Raw genomic sequence first — 22,525 nt, 5'->3', positions numbered from 1 at the left:
TTAATCTCCAGCACCACTCCAACATCAATGTGAAAATGGCATGTTTCTATATTGTTTTTGTTAATAAAAAAGAAGACAAGCGTTTCCAATGACATCATCAACCAATTAGTAGACAATTAGTAGGTAATTCCTACTCATAATGAGTTAAAATCACGATGCACACCAATGATGTCATTGGAAACACTTATTTACCGCTATCTTTTTACTACAATACATAGAAATGCACCATTTTCACATATGTTGATGTTGGGGTGGTGCTGGAGATGATGAATATGATGTTGAATTTTTTATTATTTTTCCCTTTAAGCCTTGTTCACATTGGCAGTTTGAAGTGACTATTTGTTTGAAGTGACTATTTGTTTGCATATCCGATAACAATCTGTTATTTTTCCATCGGTCTGAACAGCCAAAAAGCACATGGAATAGGATATTTCAAGCCACATTTCAAACCATCTTCGTGGGTGGTTTGAAATTCGATTCAAATCTGATTCCTGGCAATGCGACTTGTATGATTTATTTGCCCTAAAAGTCGTTTTTAGACTGTTATTTGGCATATCTTGTTGCTTGCTAGCTACTCTACTGACAGTCTGACAAGAACATGTGCTAGCTAACTAGCTTTTTAATTGTTTACAAAGAAAATTAGTGAATGTGCTAGAAAGATAAACAGCTACTTAGCTAGCTAGTTGACTGCTGTGGCTAGCCAAAATACACGTTTTTGAAAGTTGGATCATCTTACCCTTTGAGGCTTTAAAAGTGTTCTTACATTATGATTTTGAACATTCAAAGCAACTTGGAAACGTCCATGGCAACATTGTTGTCACCTTGGCTTGCTACATAACTTCTGAGTGATAGAAAGCACCACCACCAGTCAGCCTATACCACTGCACACACACACACGTCGTTACTTTGACAACTACCATCGCCATGTCAGCAAATCACTGCTGTCTGAACACACAAATCCGATTTGGACAGTCAGTATTCCAAAATGGATTTGAAAACTGATTTCGCATTAAGGCCTGCAGTGTGAACAAGGCTTTAGAGACCTACAGGTAACTGCCAAAATAAAGGAAACACTTGAGTAAATGAGGGATACAAAGTATATTGAAAGCAGGTGCTTCCACACAGGTGTGGTTCCTGAGTTAATGCTTAGGGTCATGTATAAAAATGACCAGTTGCCCATTATTTTGGCTACCATGGCTAGAAGAAGAGATTTCAGTGACTTTGAAAGAGGGGTCTCAAATGAGCTTAGAGGGGTTAATGTGTGTGTGTGTGTGTGTGTGTGTGTGTGTGTGTGTGTGTGTGTGTGTGTGTGTGTGTGTGTGTGTGTGTGTGTGTGTGTGTGTGTGTGTGTGTGTGTGTGTGTGTCAGTTACCTGATCTGATCCCAATTGAACACATGGGAGATTCTGGAGCAACACCTGAGACAACATTTCACATCACCATCAAGAAAAAAACGAATTATGGAATTTCTTGTGATAGAATGGTGTCGCATCCCTCCAATAGAGTTCCAGACACTTGTAGAATCTATGCTAAGACGCATCGGAGCTGTTCTGGCGGCTTGTGGTGGCCCAACGCCCTATTAAGATGCTTTATGTTGGTGTTTCCTTTATTTTGACAGTTACCTGTACATCACCTATTCATTGCATTGAGTTCATCTTGAGGAACTTTTTCAATTGCCCGGTCAAACAGTTCATTTACATTCTTCCAGCCAAATCTACCTGAATGAGTACCCACTGGGCATACAGACAGAGGCTCATTTGGCACCGGAATGTCCCACTCTGCATCGCTCAGTGTTCTTTTGGCATAGCTTTAGCAGCCCCTGCTCTGCTTGCTTAATGTGGAGAATGTCCCACCTGTGGGCTAGCCCATGTTGGGTTGGTGTGGGCCAGCATGTGTTTGGCTGATGTAGGCTAGACCATGTTGGGCTGATCTGGGATTGGTGTGGGCACAGGCTTTCCCACCTGTCCTGCCATCCCAGCAAACATGAACCCATTGGCCCCATATGGGTATTCGGTGGGCAAAGTGAGCACGGGCTAACACACAAGCCCAACATGTGCTATTCCGATACGGCTGGCTAATGTGGGATTGCTGTGGGCTAGCCTATGTTGGGCTGGTGTGGGCTTGTGGGCACTGAATACCCACATGGAACCAATGGGGTCATGTTTGCTGGGATGGCAGGACAGGTGGGAAAGCCCATGCCCACACCAATCTCACATCAGCCCAACATGGTCTAGCCTACATCAGCCCAACACATGCTGGCCCACACCAACCCAACACGGGCTAGCCCACTTCAAACCCAACACAGGCTAGCCCACACCAGCCCAACACAGGCTAGCATACATCAGCCCAACACATGCTAACCCACACCAGCCCAACACGAGCCAGCCCACACTAGCCCAACACGGGCAAGCCAATACCAAGCCCAACAGGGGCCAGCCCACACCAGCCCAACAGGGGCCAGCCCACACCAGCCCAACAGGGGCCAGCCCACACCAGCCCAACACTGGCCAGCCCACACCAAGCCCAACAGGGGCCAGCCCACACCAGCCCAACACGGGCCAGCCCACGCTAGCCCAACATGGGCCAGCCCACACCGAGCCCAACAAGGGCTAGCCCAAACCAAAGCCAGCTAGAGGCAGGGGCTCATTCGAATTTTGAGGGGCATGGTTTGCACACAGTTACTTTTCTGCAATTGTTACTGGAAGTGTCCTAACAGTTTATGGGTTCAGTTTTTTTTATATATTTTTTTAATCTTGTACACTGCCAATGATGAAGTCTTTTAAAATACTTTAAAAAGTACATTTGACATATGAGAAACTGAAGTTTCTCTTATATTATATATATATATATATATATATATATATATATATATATATATATATATATTTTTGATAGTAATAACTTGGTTGCCATTCTGATACAATGTATCTTGTTCCTTAAAGGCTTGAAAATTATGACATTTATGCATTGAATTAAAAGTTTCATAAATAGATTATAAATAAATAAATTCCTATTAAATAGCAAAGGTGCATCGGCCCAATGTGGGCAGCCTACATGGGGCCAATATTCTATCCCGCATTGGGCCCACATCTTGCCAATGTGGACATGTTTGCTGGGATAGCTATGTGGTGAAATGCCAATACCCTGCAGTAGACTCTGTTTTGCTCCTTCAGTGTTACAGTAGAAATTGCTATCATCTACCCTCTCCTTATATCTTATATGTCATGTGAGGCTCAGTTGGTAGAGCATGGTGCTTGCAACGCCAGGGTTGTGGGTTCAATTCCCACAGGCGACCAATATGAAAATGTATGCACTCACTACTGTAAGTCGCTCTGGATAAGAGTGTCTGTGAAATGTAAATATATATTCATTATCACATCAGATCATCATATATAAAGTAAGCAGCCTTGTCCGAGCCAGAATAGGGCAGGAAGGAGCCTATTGCCTGTTTCTGTAAATCTATAGCGTGCTGTTCAGTGATTTGTGAGACTCCTGCCCTAGACTCCTGCCCTGTGAGACAGAGATATACATGTAACTGCCAAAATAAAGGAAACACTTTGGTAAATGAGGGATAAAAAGTACACTATATATACAAAAGTATGTGGACATTCCTTCAAATTAGTGGATTCAGCTATTTCAGACACACCTGTTGCTGACAGGTGTATACAATTGAGCACACAGCCATGCAATCTCCATAGACAAACACTGTCAGGAGAATGGCCTTACTGAAGAGCTCAGTGACTTTCAATGTGGCATTGTCATAGGATGCTAACTTTCCAACAAGTCAGTTCGTCAAATTTCTGCCCTGCTAGAGCTGCCCCAGTCAACTGTAAGTGCTGTTATTGTGAAGTGCGTAGTGCGTAGAAATCGTCTGTCCTCGGTTGCAACACTCACTACCTAATTCCAAACTGCCTCTGGAAGCAACGTCAGCACAATAACTGTTCGTTGGGTGCTTCATAAAATGGGTTTCCATGGCCAAGCAGCTGCACACAAGCCTAAGATCACCATGTGCAATGCCAAACGTCGGCTGGAGTGGTGTAAAGTTCGCCGCCATAGGACTCTGGAGCAGTGGAAATGTGTTCTCTGCTTTCACACAGGTGTGGTTGGTGAGTTAATTAAGCTATTAACATCCTGTCATGTATAAAAATGCTGGCTGTTTTTTTGGCTACCATGGCTATGCCCGATAGGATGACAATGCCCCCATCCACAGGGTTCCGAGTGGTCACTGAATGGTTTGATGACCATGAAAACAATGTAAACCATATGCCATGGTCGTCTCAGTCACCAGACCTCAACCCAATCAAACACTTCTGGAGCTTAAGACAGCGTTTTCCACCACCATCAACAAAACACCAAATTATGGAATTTGTCATGGAAGAATGGTGTCACATCCCTCCAATATAGTTCCAGACACTTGTAGAATCTATGCCAAGGTGAATTCAAGCTGTTTTGGCTCGTGGTGGCCCAACGCCCTATTAAGACACTTTATTTTGGTAGTTACCTATACATACATCCAACTGATTTGTGTATTATCTGTTTTGAGAATATCCACCAGACAAACATAGATTTTTTGGTGGAGATGAAAAGGTCTCTGACCAAAACAATGACACAATAAACAACGTGCAAAGGTATTGTATGTGTTTGAGTTATCCTTTTTACAATGGAGATATCAAACAGTCATAATCTGAAGAAATGCAGATTAAATGGAGAAATGCATAATCCGAAGAAAACGGAAGAATGCATACAAAAATACATCTGCAATCAAAGTTCAAGTATGAATTCCTCACAATGAGTACACAGTTCAAACCAAGTGTTCCTTTCCCATTACTGTCAAAAGCCAGAAACAGAGTAACCAATCTAGGACAGGAAAAGATAGTGCTCCATGGCTACAGCTGAATCAAGTGGCACAGTCTTTAAAATCTAAAACGCTGGTGATAACTTCAACTCCTCAGTTCAGAACCAATTACAGTTAAAGGTTAGCTCGCACCCCAAGGCTCTTGAAAAGCAATTTGACCTCTCCTCGTAGCTCAAGTCTTTCAGAGCATCCTCACTCTGGGTAAACGTCTCTTCTTCCCCTCCTCCTCTTGCCTCCTCTCCTCCTTGGCCTCTTTGTACCTCCACTTGGGGAGCTGGAGGAGCTCGGGGTCCTTGCTATTCTTTCTCTTCTCAGGGTTGGGACACGAGGGGACCTTGCACAGCCTCACCTTGGGGACCACAATACCCGGCCTGACACTGCTCCTCCTCATCATGTTCAGGGGCAGCAAGCTGGTGCGCCTCAGGGCCAAAGTACCAGCCACCGCAACCTCTTGCAACATTTGGGTCTGCAGGCTGGCCCTCCGGTCCCTCTTCTTAGGAACCAACTGCACCCGGGAGTTATTGAACAGCTTCTTGTTGTTGTTGAAGTGCTCGGGGCCCAGGCACTTCAGTTCGTCCACTCGCTGCTTCCTGAGGATCTCTGGCACGGCATAGCGCCGCTTCCCGATGCAGGGGGGGCTTCTCGGGGCCACGGTGTGGCAGGCGGTGGCGATCAATGGGCTGGACAGGGCGGTAGTGATGCGTACCATGTGGTCCATCACGCCGTCGTCCACGGGGTCCGTCTTCATGCGGAGAGAGAACCTGCAGCAGACCTTGTCTGCCACCTTCTGCCAGCAGCTCTTGGACTCCCGGCGTTGGGCCACTAGCTCCTGCAGCATGGGCCATTCCAGCTTGTAGGAGTCACAGAACTGCTGGGCGCATGGCTGGGCCATCAGACGCATCATCAGATAGGCCGTCTCATAGCGGCATGTGAACAGAGCCCACTCACTGGAGGTCATCTTGCGGCTGTAGTCCCTCGCCTCCACGTCCGCTCCTAGTAGAGAGAATACAGAAATAAGAAGAGGCATTGAATGCATTGTTATTCAATTGACATTTCAAAATGTTTACATTTATGGGAGCTGTTACAAATGTCGATCTTAACTTGACCCATTTCATCACAGGAGGAATAGAATCCTGCAGCAGGAGCATTTGATTATCTGAAAAAATATTTGCAATTACCTCCAGGGGGAAGCTGGAAGCAGTGTTTGCATACAATGCAGTACCGTACCTACCTTAGACTGCATGGCCACTTAGTGCCAGTTCATCAACTACATTTTGACAATTGATTCGTAACCTTAGGTTCGCTAGAAACGTTAAGATGTCCTCTACAAGGTGTCGACAGCATCCCATGTTAACTCCAATGCTTCCCACAGCTGTGTCAAGTTTGGGTGGTGGATCATTCTTGATAAACACGGGAAACTGTTGAGCATAAAAAACCCAGCAGTGTTGCAGTTCTTGACACACTTAAACCGGTGTTCCTGGCACCTACTACCATGCCCAGTTCAAAGGCATTTAAATATTTTGTCTTGCCATTCACCTTCTGAATGGCACACATACACAATCCATGTCTCAATTGTCTCAAGGCTTAAAAATCCTTTTTCAACCTGCCTCCTCCCATTCATCCACACATTGAAGTGGATTTAACAGGTGACATCAATAAGGGATCATAGCGTTCACCTGAATTTACCTGGTCAATCTATGTCATGGAAAGAGCATATACATACAGTGAATTTGGAAAGTATTCAGACCCCTTGACTTTTTCCACATTTTGATATGTTACAGGCTTATTCTAAAATGCATTAAATAGTTTTTCCCCCTCATCAATCTACACACTATACCCCATAATGACAAAGTAAAAACATATATATATTTTTTGCAAATGTATATATTTTTTTGCAAATGTGTGTATATATATATATATATTACATTTACATAAGTATTCAGACCCTTTACTCAGTATTTTGTTGATGTACCTTTGGCAGCAATTACAGCATCAAGTCTTCTTGGGTTTGATGCTACAAGCTTGGCACACCTGTATTTTGGGAGTTTATCCCATTCTTCTCTGCAGATCCTCTCAAGCTCTGTCAGGTTGGATGAGGAGCGTTGCTGCACAGCTATTTTCATGTCTCTCCAGAGATGTTCGATCGGGTTCAAGTCCGGGCTCTGGCTGGGCCACTCAAGGACATTCAGAGACTTATCCTGAAGCCACTCCTGCGTTGTCTTGGATGTGTGCTTAGGGTCATTGTGCTGTTGGAAGGTGAACCTTCGACCCAGTCTGATTTCCTGAGCGCTCTGAATCAGGATCTCTCTGTACTTTGCTCCGTTCATTTTTGCCTTGATCCTGACTAGTCTCCCAATCCCTGCCGCTGAAAAACATCCCCTCAGTATGATTCTTCCACCACCATGCTTCACCGTAGGGATGGTGCCAGGTTTCCTCCAGTCGTGACGCTTGGCACTCAGGCCAAAGAATTCAATCTTGGTTTCATCAGACCAGAGAATCTTGTTTCTCATGGTCTGAGTCTTTCGGTGCCTTTTGGCAAACTCCAAGCGGGCTGTCATGTGTCTTTCACTAAGTAGTGTCTTCCATAAAGGCCTGATTGGTGGAGTGCTGCAGAAATGGTTGTCCTTCTGGAAGGTTCTCCCATCTCAACAGAGGAACTCTAAAGCTCTGTCAGAGTGACCATCGGGTTTTTGGTCACTTCCCTGACCATGGCCCTTCTCCCTTGATTGCTCAGTTTGGACGGGTGGCCAGCTCCAGCAAGAGAATGTTTTGGTACCCATCCCCAGATCTGTGCCTCGACACAATCCTGTCTTGGAGCTCTACGGACAATTCCTTCGACCTCATGGCTTGGTTTTTGCTCTGACATGCACTGTCAAATGTGGAACCTTATATAGATAGGGGTGTGCCTTTCCAAATCATGTCAAATCAATTGAATTTACCACAGGTGTACTCCAATCAAGTTGTAGAAACATCAAGGATGATCAATGGAAACAGGATGCACCTGAGCTTAATTTCAAGTCTCATAGCTAAGGGTCTGAATACTTACAGTACCAGTCAAAAGTTAGGACACACCTACTCATTCAAGGGTTTGAAATCTTATTAAATAAGTATTTTTTCATCTAAATTTGCAAAACTTTCTAAAAACTTGTTTTCGCTTTGTCACTATGGGGTATTGTATGTAGATTCCAGAGAAAAAAAACATATTGAATCCATTTTAGAATAAGGCTGTAACGTAACATAATGTGTAAAAATAATATTTCCTGAAGACACTGTATATACCGAAAAAGCATTTTAATTTGGAAGTACATACCGGCGTAACAGCAGTAAATAACTATAGTTGCAGGTAGAGTAGTCATATTTGGTGATTAATGAATGTATTTTGAAATAATAAGGCTTGTAGTAAGGCTGGGGAATGGTAGCTTAAGGGATACACTATATATACAAAAGTATGTGGACACCCCTTCAAATTAGTGGATTCGGCTATTTCAGCAGTTGCTGACAGGTGTATAACATCGAGCATACCGCCATGCAATCTCCATAGACAAACATTGGCAGTAGAATGGCCTTACTGAAGAGCTCAGTGACTTTCAACGTGGCACCGTCATGGGATTCCACCTTTCCAACAAGTCAGTTCGTCAAATTTCTGCCCTGCTAGAGCTGCCCCTGTCAACTGTAAGTACTGTTATTTTGAAGTGGAAACATCTAGGAGCAACAATGGCTCATCCGTGAAGTGGTAGGCCACACAAGCTCACAGAATGCAAAACTTTTGGACACTGTTATTAACAAACCTCCAAACGAGCCTCAACGCCATACAACACGTGGCCTCCAACTGCTCTTAAATGCCAACACCTCCTTTGGCCGCCTTTCCTTCCAGTTCTCTGCTGCCAAGTTGGAGACATATCTCCCTCACTAACTTTAAGCATCAGCTGTCAGAGCAGCTTACCAATCGCTGCAGCTGTACACAGCCCATCTGTAAATAGCCCATCCAACCAACTACCTACGTCATCCCCATATTTGTTTTTGTTTTTCTGCTCTTTGCACACCAGTATTTCTACTTGCACATCCTCATCTGCACATATATCACTCCAGTGTAAATTGCTAAATTGTAATTACTTCGCCACTATTGGCCTATTTATTGCCTTACCTCCTTACTTCATTTGCACACACTGTATACAGATTTTTCTATTGTGTTATTGACTGTACGTTTGTTTATCCCATGTGTAACTGTGTTGTTGTTTTTGTCGCACTGCTTTGCTTTGCTTTATCTTGGCCAGGTCGCAGTTGTAAATGAGAACTTGTTCTCAACTGGCCTACCTGGTTAAATAAAGGTGAAATAAATTAAATAAATTAAATTAAATGGGACTGCCGAGTGCTGAAGCGCGTAGCGCATAAAAATCATCTGTCCTTAGTTGCAACACTCACTACTGAGTTCCAAACTGCCTCTAGACTCAACGTCAGCACAATCATTTTTCATTTGGAGCTTCATGAAATGGGTTTCCATGTCCAAGCAGCCGCACACAAGCCTAAGATCACAATGCACAATGCCAAGCGTCGGTTGGAGTGGTGTAAAGCGTGCCACCATTGGAGTGGAAACGCGTTCTTTGGAGTGATGAATCCCGCTTCACCATCTGGCAGTCCGACGGACAAATCTGGGTTTGGTGGATGCCAGAAGAACGCTACCTGCCGAATACATAGTGCCAACTGTAAAGTTTGGTGGAAGAGAAATTATGGTGTGGGTCTGTTTTTCATGGTTCCAGTGAAGGGAAATCTTAACGCTACAGCATACAATGACATTCTAGACGATTATGTGCTTTGTGGCAATAGATTGGGTAAGGCCCTTTCCTGTTTCAGCATGACAATGCCCCCATACAGAAAGCGAGGTCCATACTGAAATGGTTTGTCGAGATCGGTGTGGAAGAACTTGACTGACCTGCACAGAGCCCTGACCTCAATCCCATCGAACACCTTTGGGATGAATTGGAATGCCGACTTCGAGCCAGGCCTAATCGCCCAACATCAGTGCCTGACCTCACTAATGCTCTTATGGCTGAATGGAAGCAAGTCCCTGCAGGAATCTTTCAACATCTAGCGGAAAGCCTTCCCAGAAGAGTGGAGGCTGTTATAGAAGCAAAGGGGGGGGATCAACTCCATATTAATGCCCATGATTTTGGAATGAGATGTTCAGCGAGCATGTGTCCACATACTTCTGGTCATGTAGTGTAGCTTTCTGGGCAGAGAGGAGATCTCATCCTATTCATCGTCTCCTTTGCCCAGATACTGGTTCAGTTGTTGATGTGTATGGATACATTTCAGATAAATGCACATTTGAATGTTGCAGTAATAGGATCCATATGCCTACAGTAGCAGTAGGACATTTATTCATATTCTGTCTGGTGCTTTTAACATTTTAACGAGTGAAAGAGGATCATCACTAATTACTACAGCCTCAAAGTCATAATTATGGTGTCACGACTTCCGCCGAAGTTGGTGCCTCTCCTTGTTCGTTCGGCGGTCGACGTCACCGGCTTTTTAGCCTCCACCGATCTACATTTCTTTTTCCATTTGTTTTCTGTATTGTACACACCTGGTTCCCATTTATGTTTTAATTATTTCCCAATTTAACCCTCTAGAGCCACCATGGTTTTGTGCGTGTTTATTGTTGTCAGTTGTCTCGTTTATGTGATTCTGAATTTTCGTTCTTCTTGTTGGAGGATTAATTTTGAGTAAAGTTACTATTATTACTCATCTCTGTGTCCTGCGCCTGACTCCGCCTTACCCACATCACCAAGACTCTGACATATGGCTAAACCCCGCCTATTTCTACAATTTCTCTTCTTAAAATCTGATTTTAAACCTAACCTTAACCACACTGCTAACCCTAATGTTAAATTACATTTTTGTTTTCATGAATTTTTATGATATAGCCAATTTGGACTTCGTGGCTGTGCTAACTAATGACATCCTCGAGATAGGGAGGATGATTTTGACAGCTGGCACTGGTCCGAATCATTCGACTGCCCCTGAATGTGGTGAAGAGAACTGTGGCTTTCCAGTGAAGGTATCTAAATCACGAGGCTCATTTGAATTTCCTGATGCTCAGGACATTTTTTCTGCAACAAAAGAAGATTAAGATCTGATATCTGTAACTGTACAGACTTATTCTTCACCACAGTGGGCCTAGCAACAAAATAAAGAGAATGTAAACATTGGAAAAAGTATATAGAAGAACTAAACATCTTAGCTCTACCTGACATCATGAGCAAACGAACAACGTCTGCCCTCCCTTGCATGGCTGCCTTCATCAAAGCGGTGAATCCATGGCAGTTCCTACGCTCTAGGTCCAGGTTGGGGAAGTAGTTGATCAAGTAGCTGGATATCATAATGTGGCCTGGTATTAAAAAATAACCACATGTGTTATTCACCTCACTCACAATTAACCATTTTTAATTCTACTCAATATTTTCAGATCAAAACCTTTGTCTTAATCTGGCTTTTCATTTAGAATTTTCATTATATTTCATGACACATTCCCAAAAGTAGGAACCAACGAACCTCCCAGCATTGAAACATCGGTAGATTCTTACCTGCTTGAGCAGCTGTCATGAGGGCTGTATTCCCCTCGTTGTCTTGCCAGTTGACATCGATATGGGGACACTGAGAGAGCGCTATGACCACATCCACCCAGCCCATGTAACAGGCTACTATCAGCCCATTCTGAAAAACACAACATTCGAAGATCAGTGACACATACCTCTTTTTGGATGTATGTTTACTGCTTTAGTTATAATAAGTCAGTGGCCTTCTGGTGACTCTGTTGACACACAGTGCCATACTGTTCAACTCGAACATTTGGCCTTGCACATAAGGTATATTATGTCACACAACTACCGGCACATCACTTGTCTACATTAGATCTCGAGAAAGATACACAACTCCAGAAGTGGCTGCTGCTAGTGGTTATGAATGGCATTGTAGCTAATTAAGGACACAAAGCAAGCTCACCCACCCAGGACTCTTGAGGTCACTGTTACACTGATGGTCTTAAGCCGGTGGTCTCAGTGCTCATTATCCCAACACAGTTGCTTCACAGGGTCAATTGGATCAATAGCTGGGGCGTCATGTAGCCTAGTGGTTAGAGCATTGGGCCAATAACAGAAAGGTTGCTAGATCAAATCCCTGAGCTGACAAGGTAAAAATCTGTTGTTCTGCCCCTGAACAAGGCAGTCAACCCACTGTTCCTAGGCTGTCCTTGTAAATAAGAAGTTGTTCTTAACTGACTTGCCTGGTTAAATCAAAAATAGCTCTGCTTTTTAAGGCGTGTTAAAAGCTACTCTAGCTCTAGGTGCGTGGTGCTAGATTTGTGATGACAGTGGGTAGTCTCATTTGTAACAATTTACCTAACAAAATAAACAAATACTTGGAGCGACACTGATAAACCTGTATAGCCAGAGATGCCAACTGACAGACCTACTGATCCCTTAGAAAATTCCAAGTTAAGTCTCAGCTAATAGTCTTTCTGGAGCTTTCTGAACCATCTGCCTGCTGCTGCCTACAGTACTAATCACAGTCCACCAGACCTATGGTGAGATAGCATAATGACCGTATAGTAAACAGTATACAAGAGTGGCTCAAGGACTCAGTTTCTGGATTTGGAGAAAAACCCAGTCACCAAGGCTACTGTACAACCAATCACAGTTATGGGCTGGATTCAATCAGTATTGTGGAAGTATCACTGAAAATCTGCGTAAAAATGTAAAGGTAATCTCCAATTAAGTCGACATATGCAGTGTTTATGTGACATTGCCTTTAATTGTCAATCACGCAATAAAGTGGATCTTCAGCGATACGTATTGAATAGAGCCCTAAGTCATCTGAAGAAAACTCATTAGACATTGTGTACTGTGAACAAAGCGTTATGCCCAAATATAAACAGAACATCCAGTATTCTCACTGCTTAGGGCTTACATGGTCAACTGATGTAAAGGTCTCTGAGGTAGGCCTAGACCGCAGTTTTGGGACCAAAGAGGAATTAAAAGTGAAAATATCTGACAACATCATCACCCCATCTATAAACAACCCAAGGGAGAACATAATCTTGGCATGGCTCACAATCTATCTTGGACCCGCTATCTGCAGTGTTGGGGAGTAGTGAACTACATGCAGTTCAACTAGTAATTAAACTATATTTTGCAGTAGCTTTGTGGTAGTTGAACTAAATTCAAATCGTGGTTGTTTTTTCAGTAGTTAATTACTTTTTTTTGCCATGTAGCAGTGTAGTTAACTACTGGAACTACACTACTTTTTGGCCCAAAATAAAATATGGGTTAAGTAAGAATTTACTTAATTTTTTGGCATCAGTCCTTCCTAATTCTCACTTGAAACATAGTTATTGTGTTTAATAGGCTAAATGACACATTCTGTTAACATCTGACTCCAGAGTGGTTCATTTATAGTCTGTGACATTTCAGATTTAGATATGATAATTTATCACCGAGTAGTTTGGATGTAGTGAACTACTTTTTCAAAATATTTTAAGTTAAATAAACTATATTTTTCTTAAGGTTACCTTTAGTGTAGCTTAACTCTTCCAGTGCGAAGTAATTGGTAGCTTGGTTAACAATATTTCCAGAGTAGCTTCTCCAACACTGACTACCTGTCTAGGTGAATTGGAAAAAAGTGCAGTTTTAGATTTTCCAAAAATAATGTCTTAATCTGCTCAAACCCAGTGCGCATTCAGTTTGTTTGATTTGAAAACACTGCTGTGTGTGTGTTTTTTTCCATCTACACAGACTACACATTAGGGCTCATGTCATGCCAGTGGAGGATGTAACGTGAAACAACTGAGAGCGTTTCTTGCTTTTATGGATCCAGATACTCGTGCCATTAAGTGTTGCATGACATCAAACTTCTCCCCTCATTTGTACTGTGTTAGTATGTCCCATGAGAAGGGAATAAACAGGTCAGTGGGTGAGCCTAGTGTCTCAGCTTTATCAGCTACTGAGGGAAATCAGGGACCTACTGTGTCTACAAGCAACACCTTTAGAGTATACTGTACAATACTAGTCGCTGAATGCGTAGGCTACTTATATCCCTGGTATTATTGCTTTACCACTTAAGAGGATACAGCAGTGAGGAACACATTCAAAATTGCATTGGGTCTAACCCTAATGTCCAGCTGTTCGGTACCCATGATGGTCATTAATGTTGTGAAGAATAAGCTATTTGAAGCACTATCCTCCTCCTTGGTATTGTCCAGCTGCAGCCTGATATCTTGGGTGAAACTTTTGAAAGCTCAGCCATGATTGCGAGCTGATTCAACTCTATCTCAATCTCAGTGGCGGTTGGTGACGTTTAAGATAAGGGAGGAAAATAATTTTGGGGATGAACATGAACTAATTTCTATTACAACATATTGAATGACTGTCATTTATATTCCATTCACACAGATCAATGTAACGTCAGGGTTGGAGAAGCTACTCTGGAAATATTGTTAACCAAGCTACCAATTACTTCGCACTGGAAGATTTAAGCTACACTAAAGGTAACCTTAAGAAAAATATAGTTTATTTAAGGTTTAGGCTCCTACATGATACTCACATTTTTCCTATACACATCAAGAGGTTGCTACAACTTAGCCGAATGAAAGTTTAAAACATAGGTGCACAAGTTGAGAGAAATTTGAGTAACCAAGGTGACAGACATTGACACATTCAATACTGCCTTGCACAATCTTGCCTGTATCTAGCTGATCTAGGGTGTAATCATTAGTCCAACAGTTGCAAACGAGAGTTTCTATTTGACAAATTCAGTTATATTTACCCTCGTTTCATTCTGTTTGCTTCCGTTTAAGCAACATTTTCCAACAGAATTGGCAGAATGAATACACCCCTGATCACACGGAAACACAGTTCCCTTTCATAACAGCCACATACAAACAGCATGATCCCTTTGATCGTTGGATAATTCCTTCTCGCATCTACACGCCCTCCTCCTCTCACCATTTCCCTTTGCTTGTGGACTTCAGTGCACAACACATCAGCTATCTGTGACCAAGCGAAAAAACATTCCAAGCCAAACCTTCATATCATATCTGTTAACCGCTACACACAGCCTACATCATTGTCACCATATTAGCTAACATCAAGTCAATGTAGCTACTAGACCTAACACGTTAGTAAACCCTCTACAATCATGCAGTACAGTGTACAGTTAGCAAGCAGTTTACCAGTTACACCGGCAAGCCTCATAAAACCAAAAGCTTAGCTTGGCATTGAAGAGTTCCACTGTTGGATAGCCATAGCCAGCTAGGTAACGGAGCATCCCTCTCGGTTTGAGCCTGGTGTATGAGAAGGCTAAAGTATCTAGCTGCATTTACTAGCTAAGTAAATCATTTTTTTTGAAGAAATGTATTTGTTCAAAACTATTAAACTATTGTCTTTCTCTCTCTTTGAGTCAACCACTCACCACATTTTATGCACAGCAGTGCTAGCAGTGCTGTAGTGTATGCTTTCAGTACTAGATTAATGGGTGGACCACATGTCAGTTCATGCTGTAAGAGCTCTGATAGGTTGGAGGATGTCCTCTAGAAGTTGTCATAGTTACCGTGTAACTCTATCAAAGGGGGTGAGAACCACGAGCCTCCTAGGTTCTGTATTGAAATCAATGCACCCAGAGGAGGACAGAAGCTAACTGTCCTCCGGCTACGCCATGGTGCTACCCTACAGAGTGCTGCTGATGCCACTGTAGACCTTCAATTGTGTTTTAACCAATTATTTGGTGACGTGAATATATTTAGTATAGTTTTATTCAAAAAGGATAACTTTTTAAATGTTTCACTATTTTTATTTTTATGAAATTTACTGAGGAGGATGGTCCTCCCCTTCTTCCTCTGAAGAGCCTACACTGCTCAATCTGCAATCCACACCCCCATCTGTTCCAGGGCAACCAACTGCTCTGAGTATTCCTCTGAGATTGTCACTGTCTACAGAAATGACACCGTTTGGGCCCTATATGACACTCAGCCCTATACAGAAAGCCTGGGAAATGAATTCCTAGTTAAAATCTATGCTGTTCTATCAAATCACTATAAAGCCAATTCCTGATCAGTGGAGATCTCATGGAAACCTTCTTTACAAATATCTACGTTCCAATGTCCATGCTAGCATGCCATGTAGAAAGCATTATGCATTGCTTCATTGCAAGTAGGATTCTAGTGTGGACATTGGAACACAAACCATGTTATATGTTTGTGCAGTCGGCCTTTACTTGATAATACTGATATAAGTTTCAGAAAACAGTTCATTTCTTTAATGACACCACGAACATACTCTGTTGTTCTTGTCTGTTTCAATCACTTCCTCCTTTGTCACCCCTTGCCTTATCATAATCTTCACTATGATGGAATTGTTATTGGAGCAGGCCTTGAAGAAGGACAGAGGTTCGGGGGTGTTTGGGCTGGGAGTCCTGTATCTGAGAGAGTCATCAGGTGGATAGAAGGAGTTATCAGAGTTAATACTCTTGGTATCCTTTGGCAGATCTGGCAATGTGTCAAAGTCAAACTCTTCAAATTCCTGATAGACATCATCGTCGTCATCGTCGTAATAGTTGCTTTCCTCATTGTCTCCCTCATTAGGATCCTCATTTTCATTGCCTGCGACCGTCTCCGACAATATAGACGACTCCTCATCTTTTGGACCCCTGACAATCCTGGCCTGTCCTCCAGAGATCCCATTCTGCTGAACATTTAACAAGGTCCCTCCACCTCCACCTGGGTCCTCTGTGATCTGCACCATTTAACCTCCTATTAGAATACACCACAATATCAATATTAATTGCCCCTCATTCAAAATGTAAATACTTAGCTAGGTCTTGAAGAAGAGTCAGTACAATCCCCAACTAGAACATAATCAAACATTTGTTCTGGTTTCAAAGCCACTTGAGGAGGATGTCTCAGAATGTCCCCTTTATTCCATCCATAAATCTGGTTCCCTGAAGCATTAGACGGACATTGAATACCTTGTTTATATCCATGTGACATCCCCAACGGATCCTCTTGTTTTCATCAGCTCCTCATTTGCCTTCTGTTTTTCTCACTTTCCAAATGGCAACCGGCAACAACAATGTGACAGCTTGAGAATTCATCTCTTGAATACATTTGTTGCCAAAGTTGTCCCACAAAACGCTGTTCACCAAAAGGCACTGTATTCTTTTAGACAGTCTCTAGTTCCTGCTGTGCTGATACCTTACTATTCTATGCGCCTGCAGTAAAGCATTTTGTTTCCTTTGACTGATGTGGAAGAGAAGAATTTTCTAAACTGACGCTTCATAATCCCTTTAGTCAGTCTTTGCTCCCTCCCTCCCTCCCTCCCTCCCTCCCTCCCTCCCTCCCTCCCTCCCTCCCTCCCTCCCTCCCTCCCTCCCTCTCCCTTATACTTTCTACTTAGTGGTGGGAACTTTTGTAGTCTGATATAGTAATAGTATCTCCAAATTATATAGTTGAATAAAAAAAGTATTGAATGATAAAATTACAGATTTAGTAGACTAGTATTGTATTTTCTTGATCTGGATAGCTAAACCTCAATTCACAAATGAATGAAATATTGTACTCTCTCAGCCGTATTTTTCATTGCATGCCTGTGTGTGATAAACTGGTTTTGCACCATACCCATACCCTAAAACTATAGTTCAACCATTGACGTGGGGATTCCCCATCAGTGACTTCATGACATTACTGCTTTACCTCCGGCGCCCACTACTTGTGCAGCATTTGCATATGACCCTAATCTGTGGTTGGCTGTGGCTGCTGTTAGCTCTGTCTTAGCTGACTGGTAATTGGATACAGCAGAAATAACACAGCCTCTTACATACGTTTTTTTTCTTCTAATTTTCCTCAACAGCAAGCCAGCATGTCATATACCTACTGTACACTTCGTGACACAAATTCACATTATTTTGTTAGTTGATTGACATTATTTTAGATGCAGCTAAAGGTTTGGATGTAGCGTTTGTCCGTTTCTACAGTGTAATAAACTGTAGTGCAACTTTTGGCAGTGCAGTTCCCGCTCTTGTCCGAGCTCCATACAGTAGTCTGAGTGTCGTTCTGTGAGTGATCATGCGGGTGGCTAAAAGGCCCTTTTGAAAGTATCTTCTCCTAATTGCTCCTTGCAGGTGCCTAGCCAATCTGATTGTCGACATTCTCGCTGTCTTTTAAGCTCAAGATGTCAGTATAATGAGAAAAGAAGATACCCAAGTAATGACACTATCAACAAGGATATGAACATTCAGCTTTGAAAATTCAATCTACAGATCTTGACATGATTGATTACTTACTGCATATGGTAGGCCCTGCGCTGATCTTAATTAAGGGCCAATCAGCAGTTGCTACATCCATTTTTGGACTTCTAAATTAATGATATGTACCCATTGATTCCTGAAGAATATAACTTATGAATCCCTTATGAGCTCGGTTCAACTGTCGTACCCCATCAGAATGCAAAATATAAGCTTGTTTGACTTCAATGTTTGTAAACAAAGTAAATGTAAACAAACACTGCATAGCTTAAAACCATGGTTAAAAACTATACTTTTGATTTAATTTACTTTGTTTACTTGCATCAATAGCTCTGTCTTTGAATTTGAGAGTGGTTACATTTCTCCAGTCCCATATCTCCTGCTTTGTTATTGTTTAAACTGCTGGTTGCTGCTTTAAGCGTTACATATTTTCCGTAGTTGAGTCTTAGTTGATGCAGTCAATGGTTGAGCCTCTGATGTTGGCCCATGCACCGGTAAGCCTTTGGCTAGATGTTGTACATCAGGTCAATGCTAAACTACTTATGAGCATCACATCTTATTCCCAATACCAAATCAGTACACAATTAAAACTAGGTCAGTCGATGTTTAAAAGTAGACAATCATTCTTAGAGTATAGGCCAGTATTTAGTGTCAACGCCACACAGGCTATTTACCTCTAACAGGATCACTTTATAGCACAGTGCCAGACAGATTATTGTCAGTAACAGAAGTGTTATCTGAAAAAGGCTCATCCTGTGTTGAGTGGGGCCTTTTCACCCTTATCGTTTCGACCCAAACTGTGCTCTTTTGGCTCACTTTTCAGTTAGTTTGGTTCAGTATAATGTCAGCCTGCCTGTGTTACGCACTGCTTATTACCAGACTAGTTGGAGTGGGGCAGGGTTAGCTAGCTATGCTCCTCCATCCATGCAAAAGCAGGCTGGCACCAGATACAGGTAACTGCCAAAATAAAGGGAACCCCAACATAGTGTCTTAAAACTTCTTACATCTAGATGTTCCGCTAGCGGAACGCCTCGCCAATATCCAATGATAGAGCGTGGCGCGAATTACAAACTCCTCAAAAATCCCAAAACTTCAATTTTTCAAACATACAACTATTTTACACCATTTTAAAGACAAGACTCTCCTTTATCTAACCACATTGTCCGATTTCAAAAAGGCTTTACAACGAAAGCAAAACATTAGATTATGTCAGGAGAGTACCCAGCCAGAAATAATCAGACACCCATTTTTCAAGCTAGCATATAATGTCACAAAAACCAAAACCACAGCTAAATGCAGCACTAACCTTTGATGATCTTCATCAGATGACACTCTTAGGACATTATGTTATACAATACATGCATGTTTTGTTCAATCAAGTTCATATTTATATCAAAAACCAGCTTTTTACATTAGCATGTGACGTTCAGAACTAGCATACCCACCGAACACTTCCGGTGAATTTACTAAATTACTCACGATAAACGTTCACAAAAAACAGAACAATTATTTTAAGAATTATAGATACAGAACTCCTTTATGCAATCGCGGTGTCCGATTTTAAAATAGCTTTTCGGTGAAAGCACATTTTGCAATATTCTGAGTAGATAGCCCGGCCATCATGGCTAGCTATTTTGACACCCACCAAGTTTGGCACTCACCAAACTCAGATTTACTATAAGAAAAATTGGATTACCTTTGCTGTTCTTCATCAGAATGCACTCCCAGGACTTCTACTTCAACACCCAATGTTGTTTTGGTTCCAAATAATCCATAGTTATATCCAAATAGCGACGTTTTGTTCTTGCGTTCAAGACACTATCCGAAGGGTGACGCGCCGGCGCGTATCGTGACAAAAGATTTCAAAATATTCCATTACCGTACTTCGAAGCATGTCAAACGCTGTTTCAAATAAATTTTTATGCGATTTTTCTCGTAAAATAGCGATAATATTCCGACCGGGAGACGTTGTTTTCGTTCAAAGACTGAAAGAAGAAAATGGTGTCTTCACGTGAACGCGCGCACCCGTGTCATTGTTCTCAGATCGACCACTTCCAAATCCCCTACTGTTTTTCGCCCAGGGACTGCACAGTCATCATTCCCCGTTCTGGCGCCTTCTGAGAGCCAGTGGGAGCCTTAGAAAATGTCACATTACAGCAGAGATCCTCTGTTTTCCATAAAGAGGCTATAGAAGGCCAAGAAATGGTCAGAGAGGGCGCTTCCTGTATGGAATCTTCTCAGGTTTTGGCCTGCCATATGAGTTCTATTATACTCATAGACACCATTCAAACAGTTTTAGAAACTTTAGGGTGTTTTCTATCCAAATAAAATAATTATATGCATATTCTAGTTTCTGGGCAGGAGTAATAACCAGATTAAATCGGGTACGTTTTTTATCCGGCGGTGAAAATACTGCCCCCTATCCTAAACAGGTTAATAGGGCATTGGGCAACCACACGCCACCAGAACAGATTCAATACACCTTGGCATACATTCTACAAGTGTCTGGAACTCTACTGGAGGGATGCGACAACATTCTTCCATGAGAAATTCCATCATTTGGTGTTTTGTTGATGGTGGTTGAAAACACTGTCTCCGGTACTGCTCCAGAATCTCCCATAAGTGTTCAATTGGGTTGAGATCTGGTGACTGAAACGCACACACCCTTTAAACCCCCCTATGCTCGTTTGAGACCCCTCTTTCAAATTTACTAAGATCTCTTCTACTAGTCATGGTAGCCAAAACAAATACCCTAAGCATGATGAGATGTTAAATGCTTAATTAACTCAGGAACCACACCTGCTTTAAATATACTTTGTATCCCTCATTTACTCACATGTTTCCTTTATTTTGGGAGTTACATGTATGTTATTGGGCCAGATAGTGCTGAACGGTGCTGGAAAGGTCAATGTGAAAATAAAATATTCTGAAAGTAAAGTTTGGGTCGGCACGATAGTGTGAAAGGGGTGTTAGAATTAGAATCTAGTAATCCATGTCAGTAAACATTAGATATGCAGCCAACACAATATTTCCAACCTCAACATATATCCATACTTGAGCACCATGGAAATGTCATACCATTTGTTTTTTACAGCACTACTACTATAATGTGCCATACATTTCTGTCCGGATCTGGGATGGTAATCAAATGGTGAAAAACTTGCCATGTTTTCTAGGGATGAGGACAAGACATTTTGACCTGCAAGCTATTTACAGTTTGACCATCAGGATTAAGGGCCTAGGAAAAGTACTAGCCAACCAGGATATCGTTCTAGGAAAAACAGTTATTTTGAGTTCCATTAACTTGATATTATTCAGCCACTATCAGGTGTGATTATGTTATTGACTATGAGATGACAGCATCATCAAATCAACCATATTGTATTTGTCACATGCGCTGAATACAACAGGTGTAGACCTTACAGTGAAATGCTTACTTACAGGCCCTTAACCAACAATCATGACATGGCCTGTACTGTATTGAACCAAGTGTTGCCATCATAACGGGCCCGATTCCGACTTAGGAAATGTTCGCATTTTCTAGCGGGTCTTTCCTACGCTTCTCAGTAGTTGGTATTCAGACTTGCCTTATGCAGGTGCGTAACAAGCTTTGCAGGCATGGTTCCACTGCATGCGCTGAATACCTTTAATGAAAACAACGTTGAAAACCCTCCCACTTGCTGGCCAACAGATTTTCTCATGGAGTTTTCAGTCAATATGGTTTTCAGTACATTTATCTTAAACCATCCCTTTAAATAGGGTGTACCTTTAATTCTAATTTTGACAACAGAATAGAATACATTGAGAACGGGTTTCATAGTGATCAATGAAGAATGCCATATAAATATAGGAATTTTTGGCCTCATTTCAGCACCAATTGTTAGATTTAAATACTCCAATCTTGACTATTTAGGCACTTTTAATGTTTAGGAAAGTATGTATGGTTTCGAGAGCCTTTACACAGAAAATATATTGATCAATCAAAAATACAGTGGTTTGATTCATCCTGAAAGTTGTAATATTTAAGTTCATCATCCATGAAATATTAGAAGGTGGAAAGAAAGTGTAAAATAAGGGTTGAACAATGGTTCTATAAATCTCCCCTAATCCTCACTAATCATGGAACGGTATGACAACGGTCCAGTCGTCGTGAACCATGCGCCAGGCTCCAGGTTTAACCTGCTATGTGTGGTCTGAGTTCCATAATGATTCAAATAGGCTACATGTCCCAAATTATTGCACAACGTTAGTCTAATCTGATCCACTAATGCTAGTCACCCTCAGGAACAATAGACGTGACAGAGGAAAGAATGGTCAACGGAAAGGAATGATGCAAAATGTAAGCTACAAATTGAAGAAAACAAACACTAAAGTGACAGTT

At 42.0% G+C, this 22,525-nt stretch overlaps 1 protein-coding gene across 1 annotated transcript; it reads right to left on the bottom strand.

Moving 5' to 3' along the window:
* Positions 1–4,615: 4,615 nt before the first annotated feature.
* On the bottom strand, positions 4,616–17,131 carry LOC106599592 (ankyrin repeat domain-containing protein 33B-like). Its single transcript, XM_014190883.2, has 4 exons — positions 16,182–17,131; positions 11,439–11,568; positions 11,102–11,242; positions 4,616–5,847 (listed from the first exon to the last, which is right to left on the bottom strand). Exons 1-4 carry the CDS (start codon positions 16,644–16,646, stop codon positions 5,036–5,038), a joined length of 1,548 nt encoding a protein of 515 aa, XP_014046358.2. The 5' UTR covers positions 16,647–17,131; the 3' UTR covers positions 4,616–5,035.
* Between the last annotated feature and the right edge of the window lie 5,394 nt (positions 17,132–22,525).

The sequence above is a fragment of the Salmo salar genome, chromosome ssa03, assembly GCF_905237065.1.
Source record: "Salmo salar chromosome ssa03, Ssal_v3.1, whole genome shotgun sequence".
Lineage (NCBI taxonomy): Eukaryota > Metazoa > Chordata > Actinopteri > Salmoniformes > Salmonidae > Salmo > Salmo salar.
Note: the sequence above shows the minus strand (reverse complement) of the source record. Positions and strands in the feature narration are given on the sequence as shown.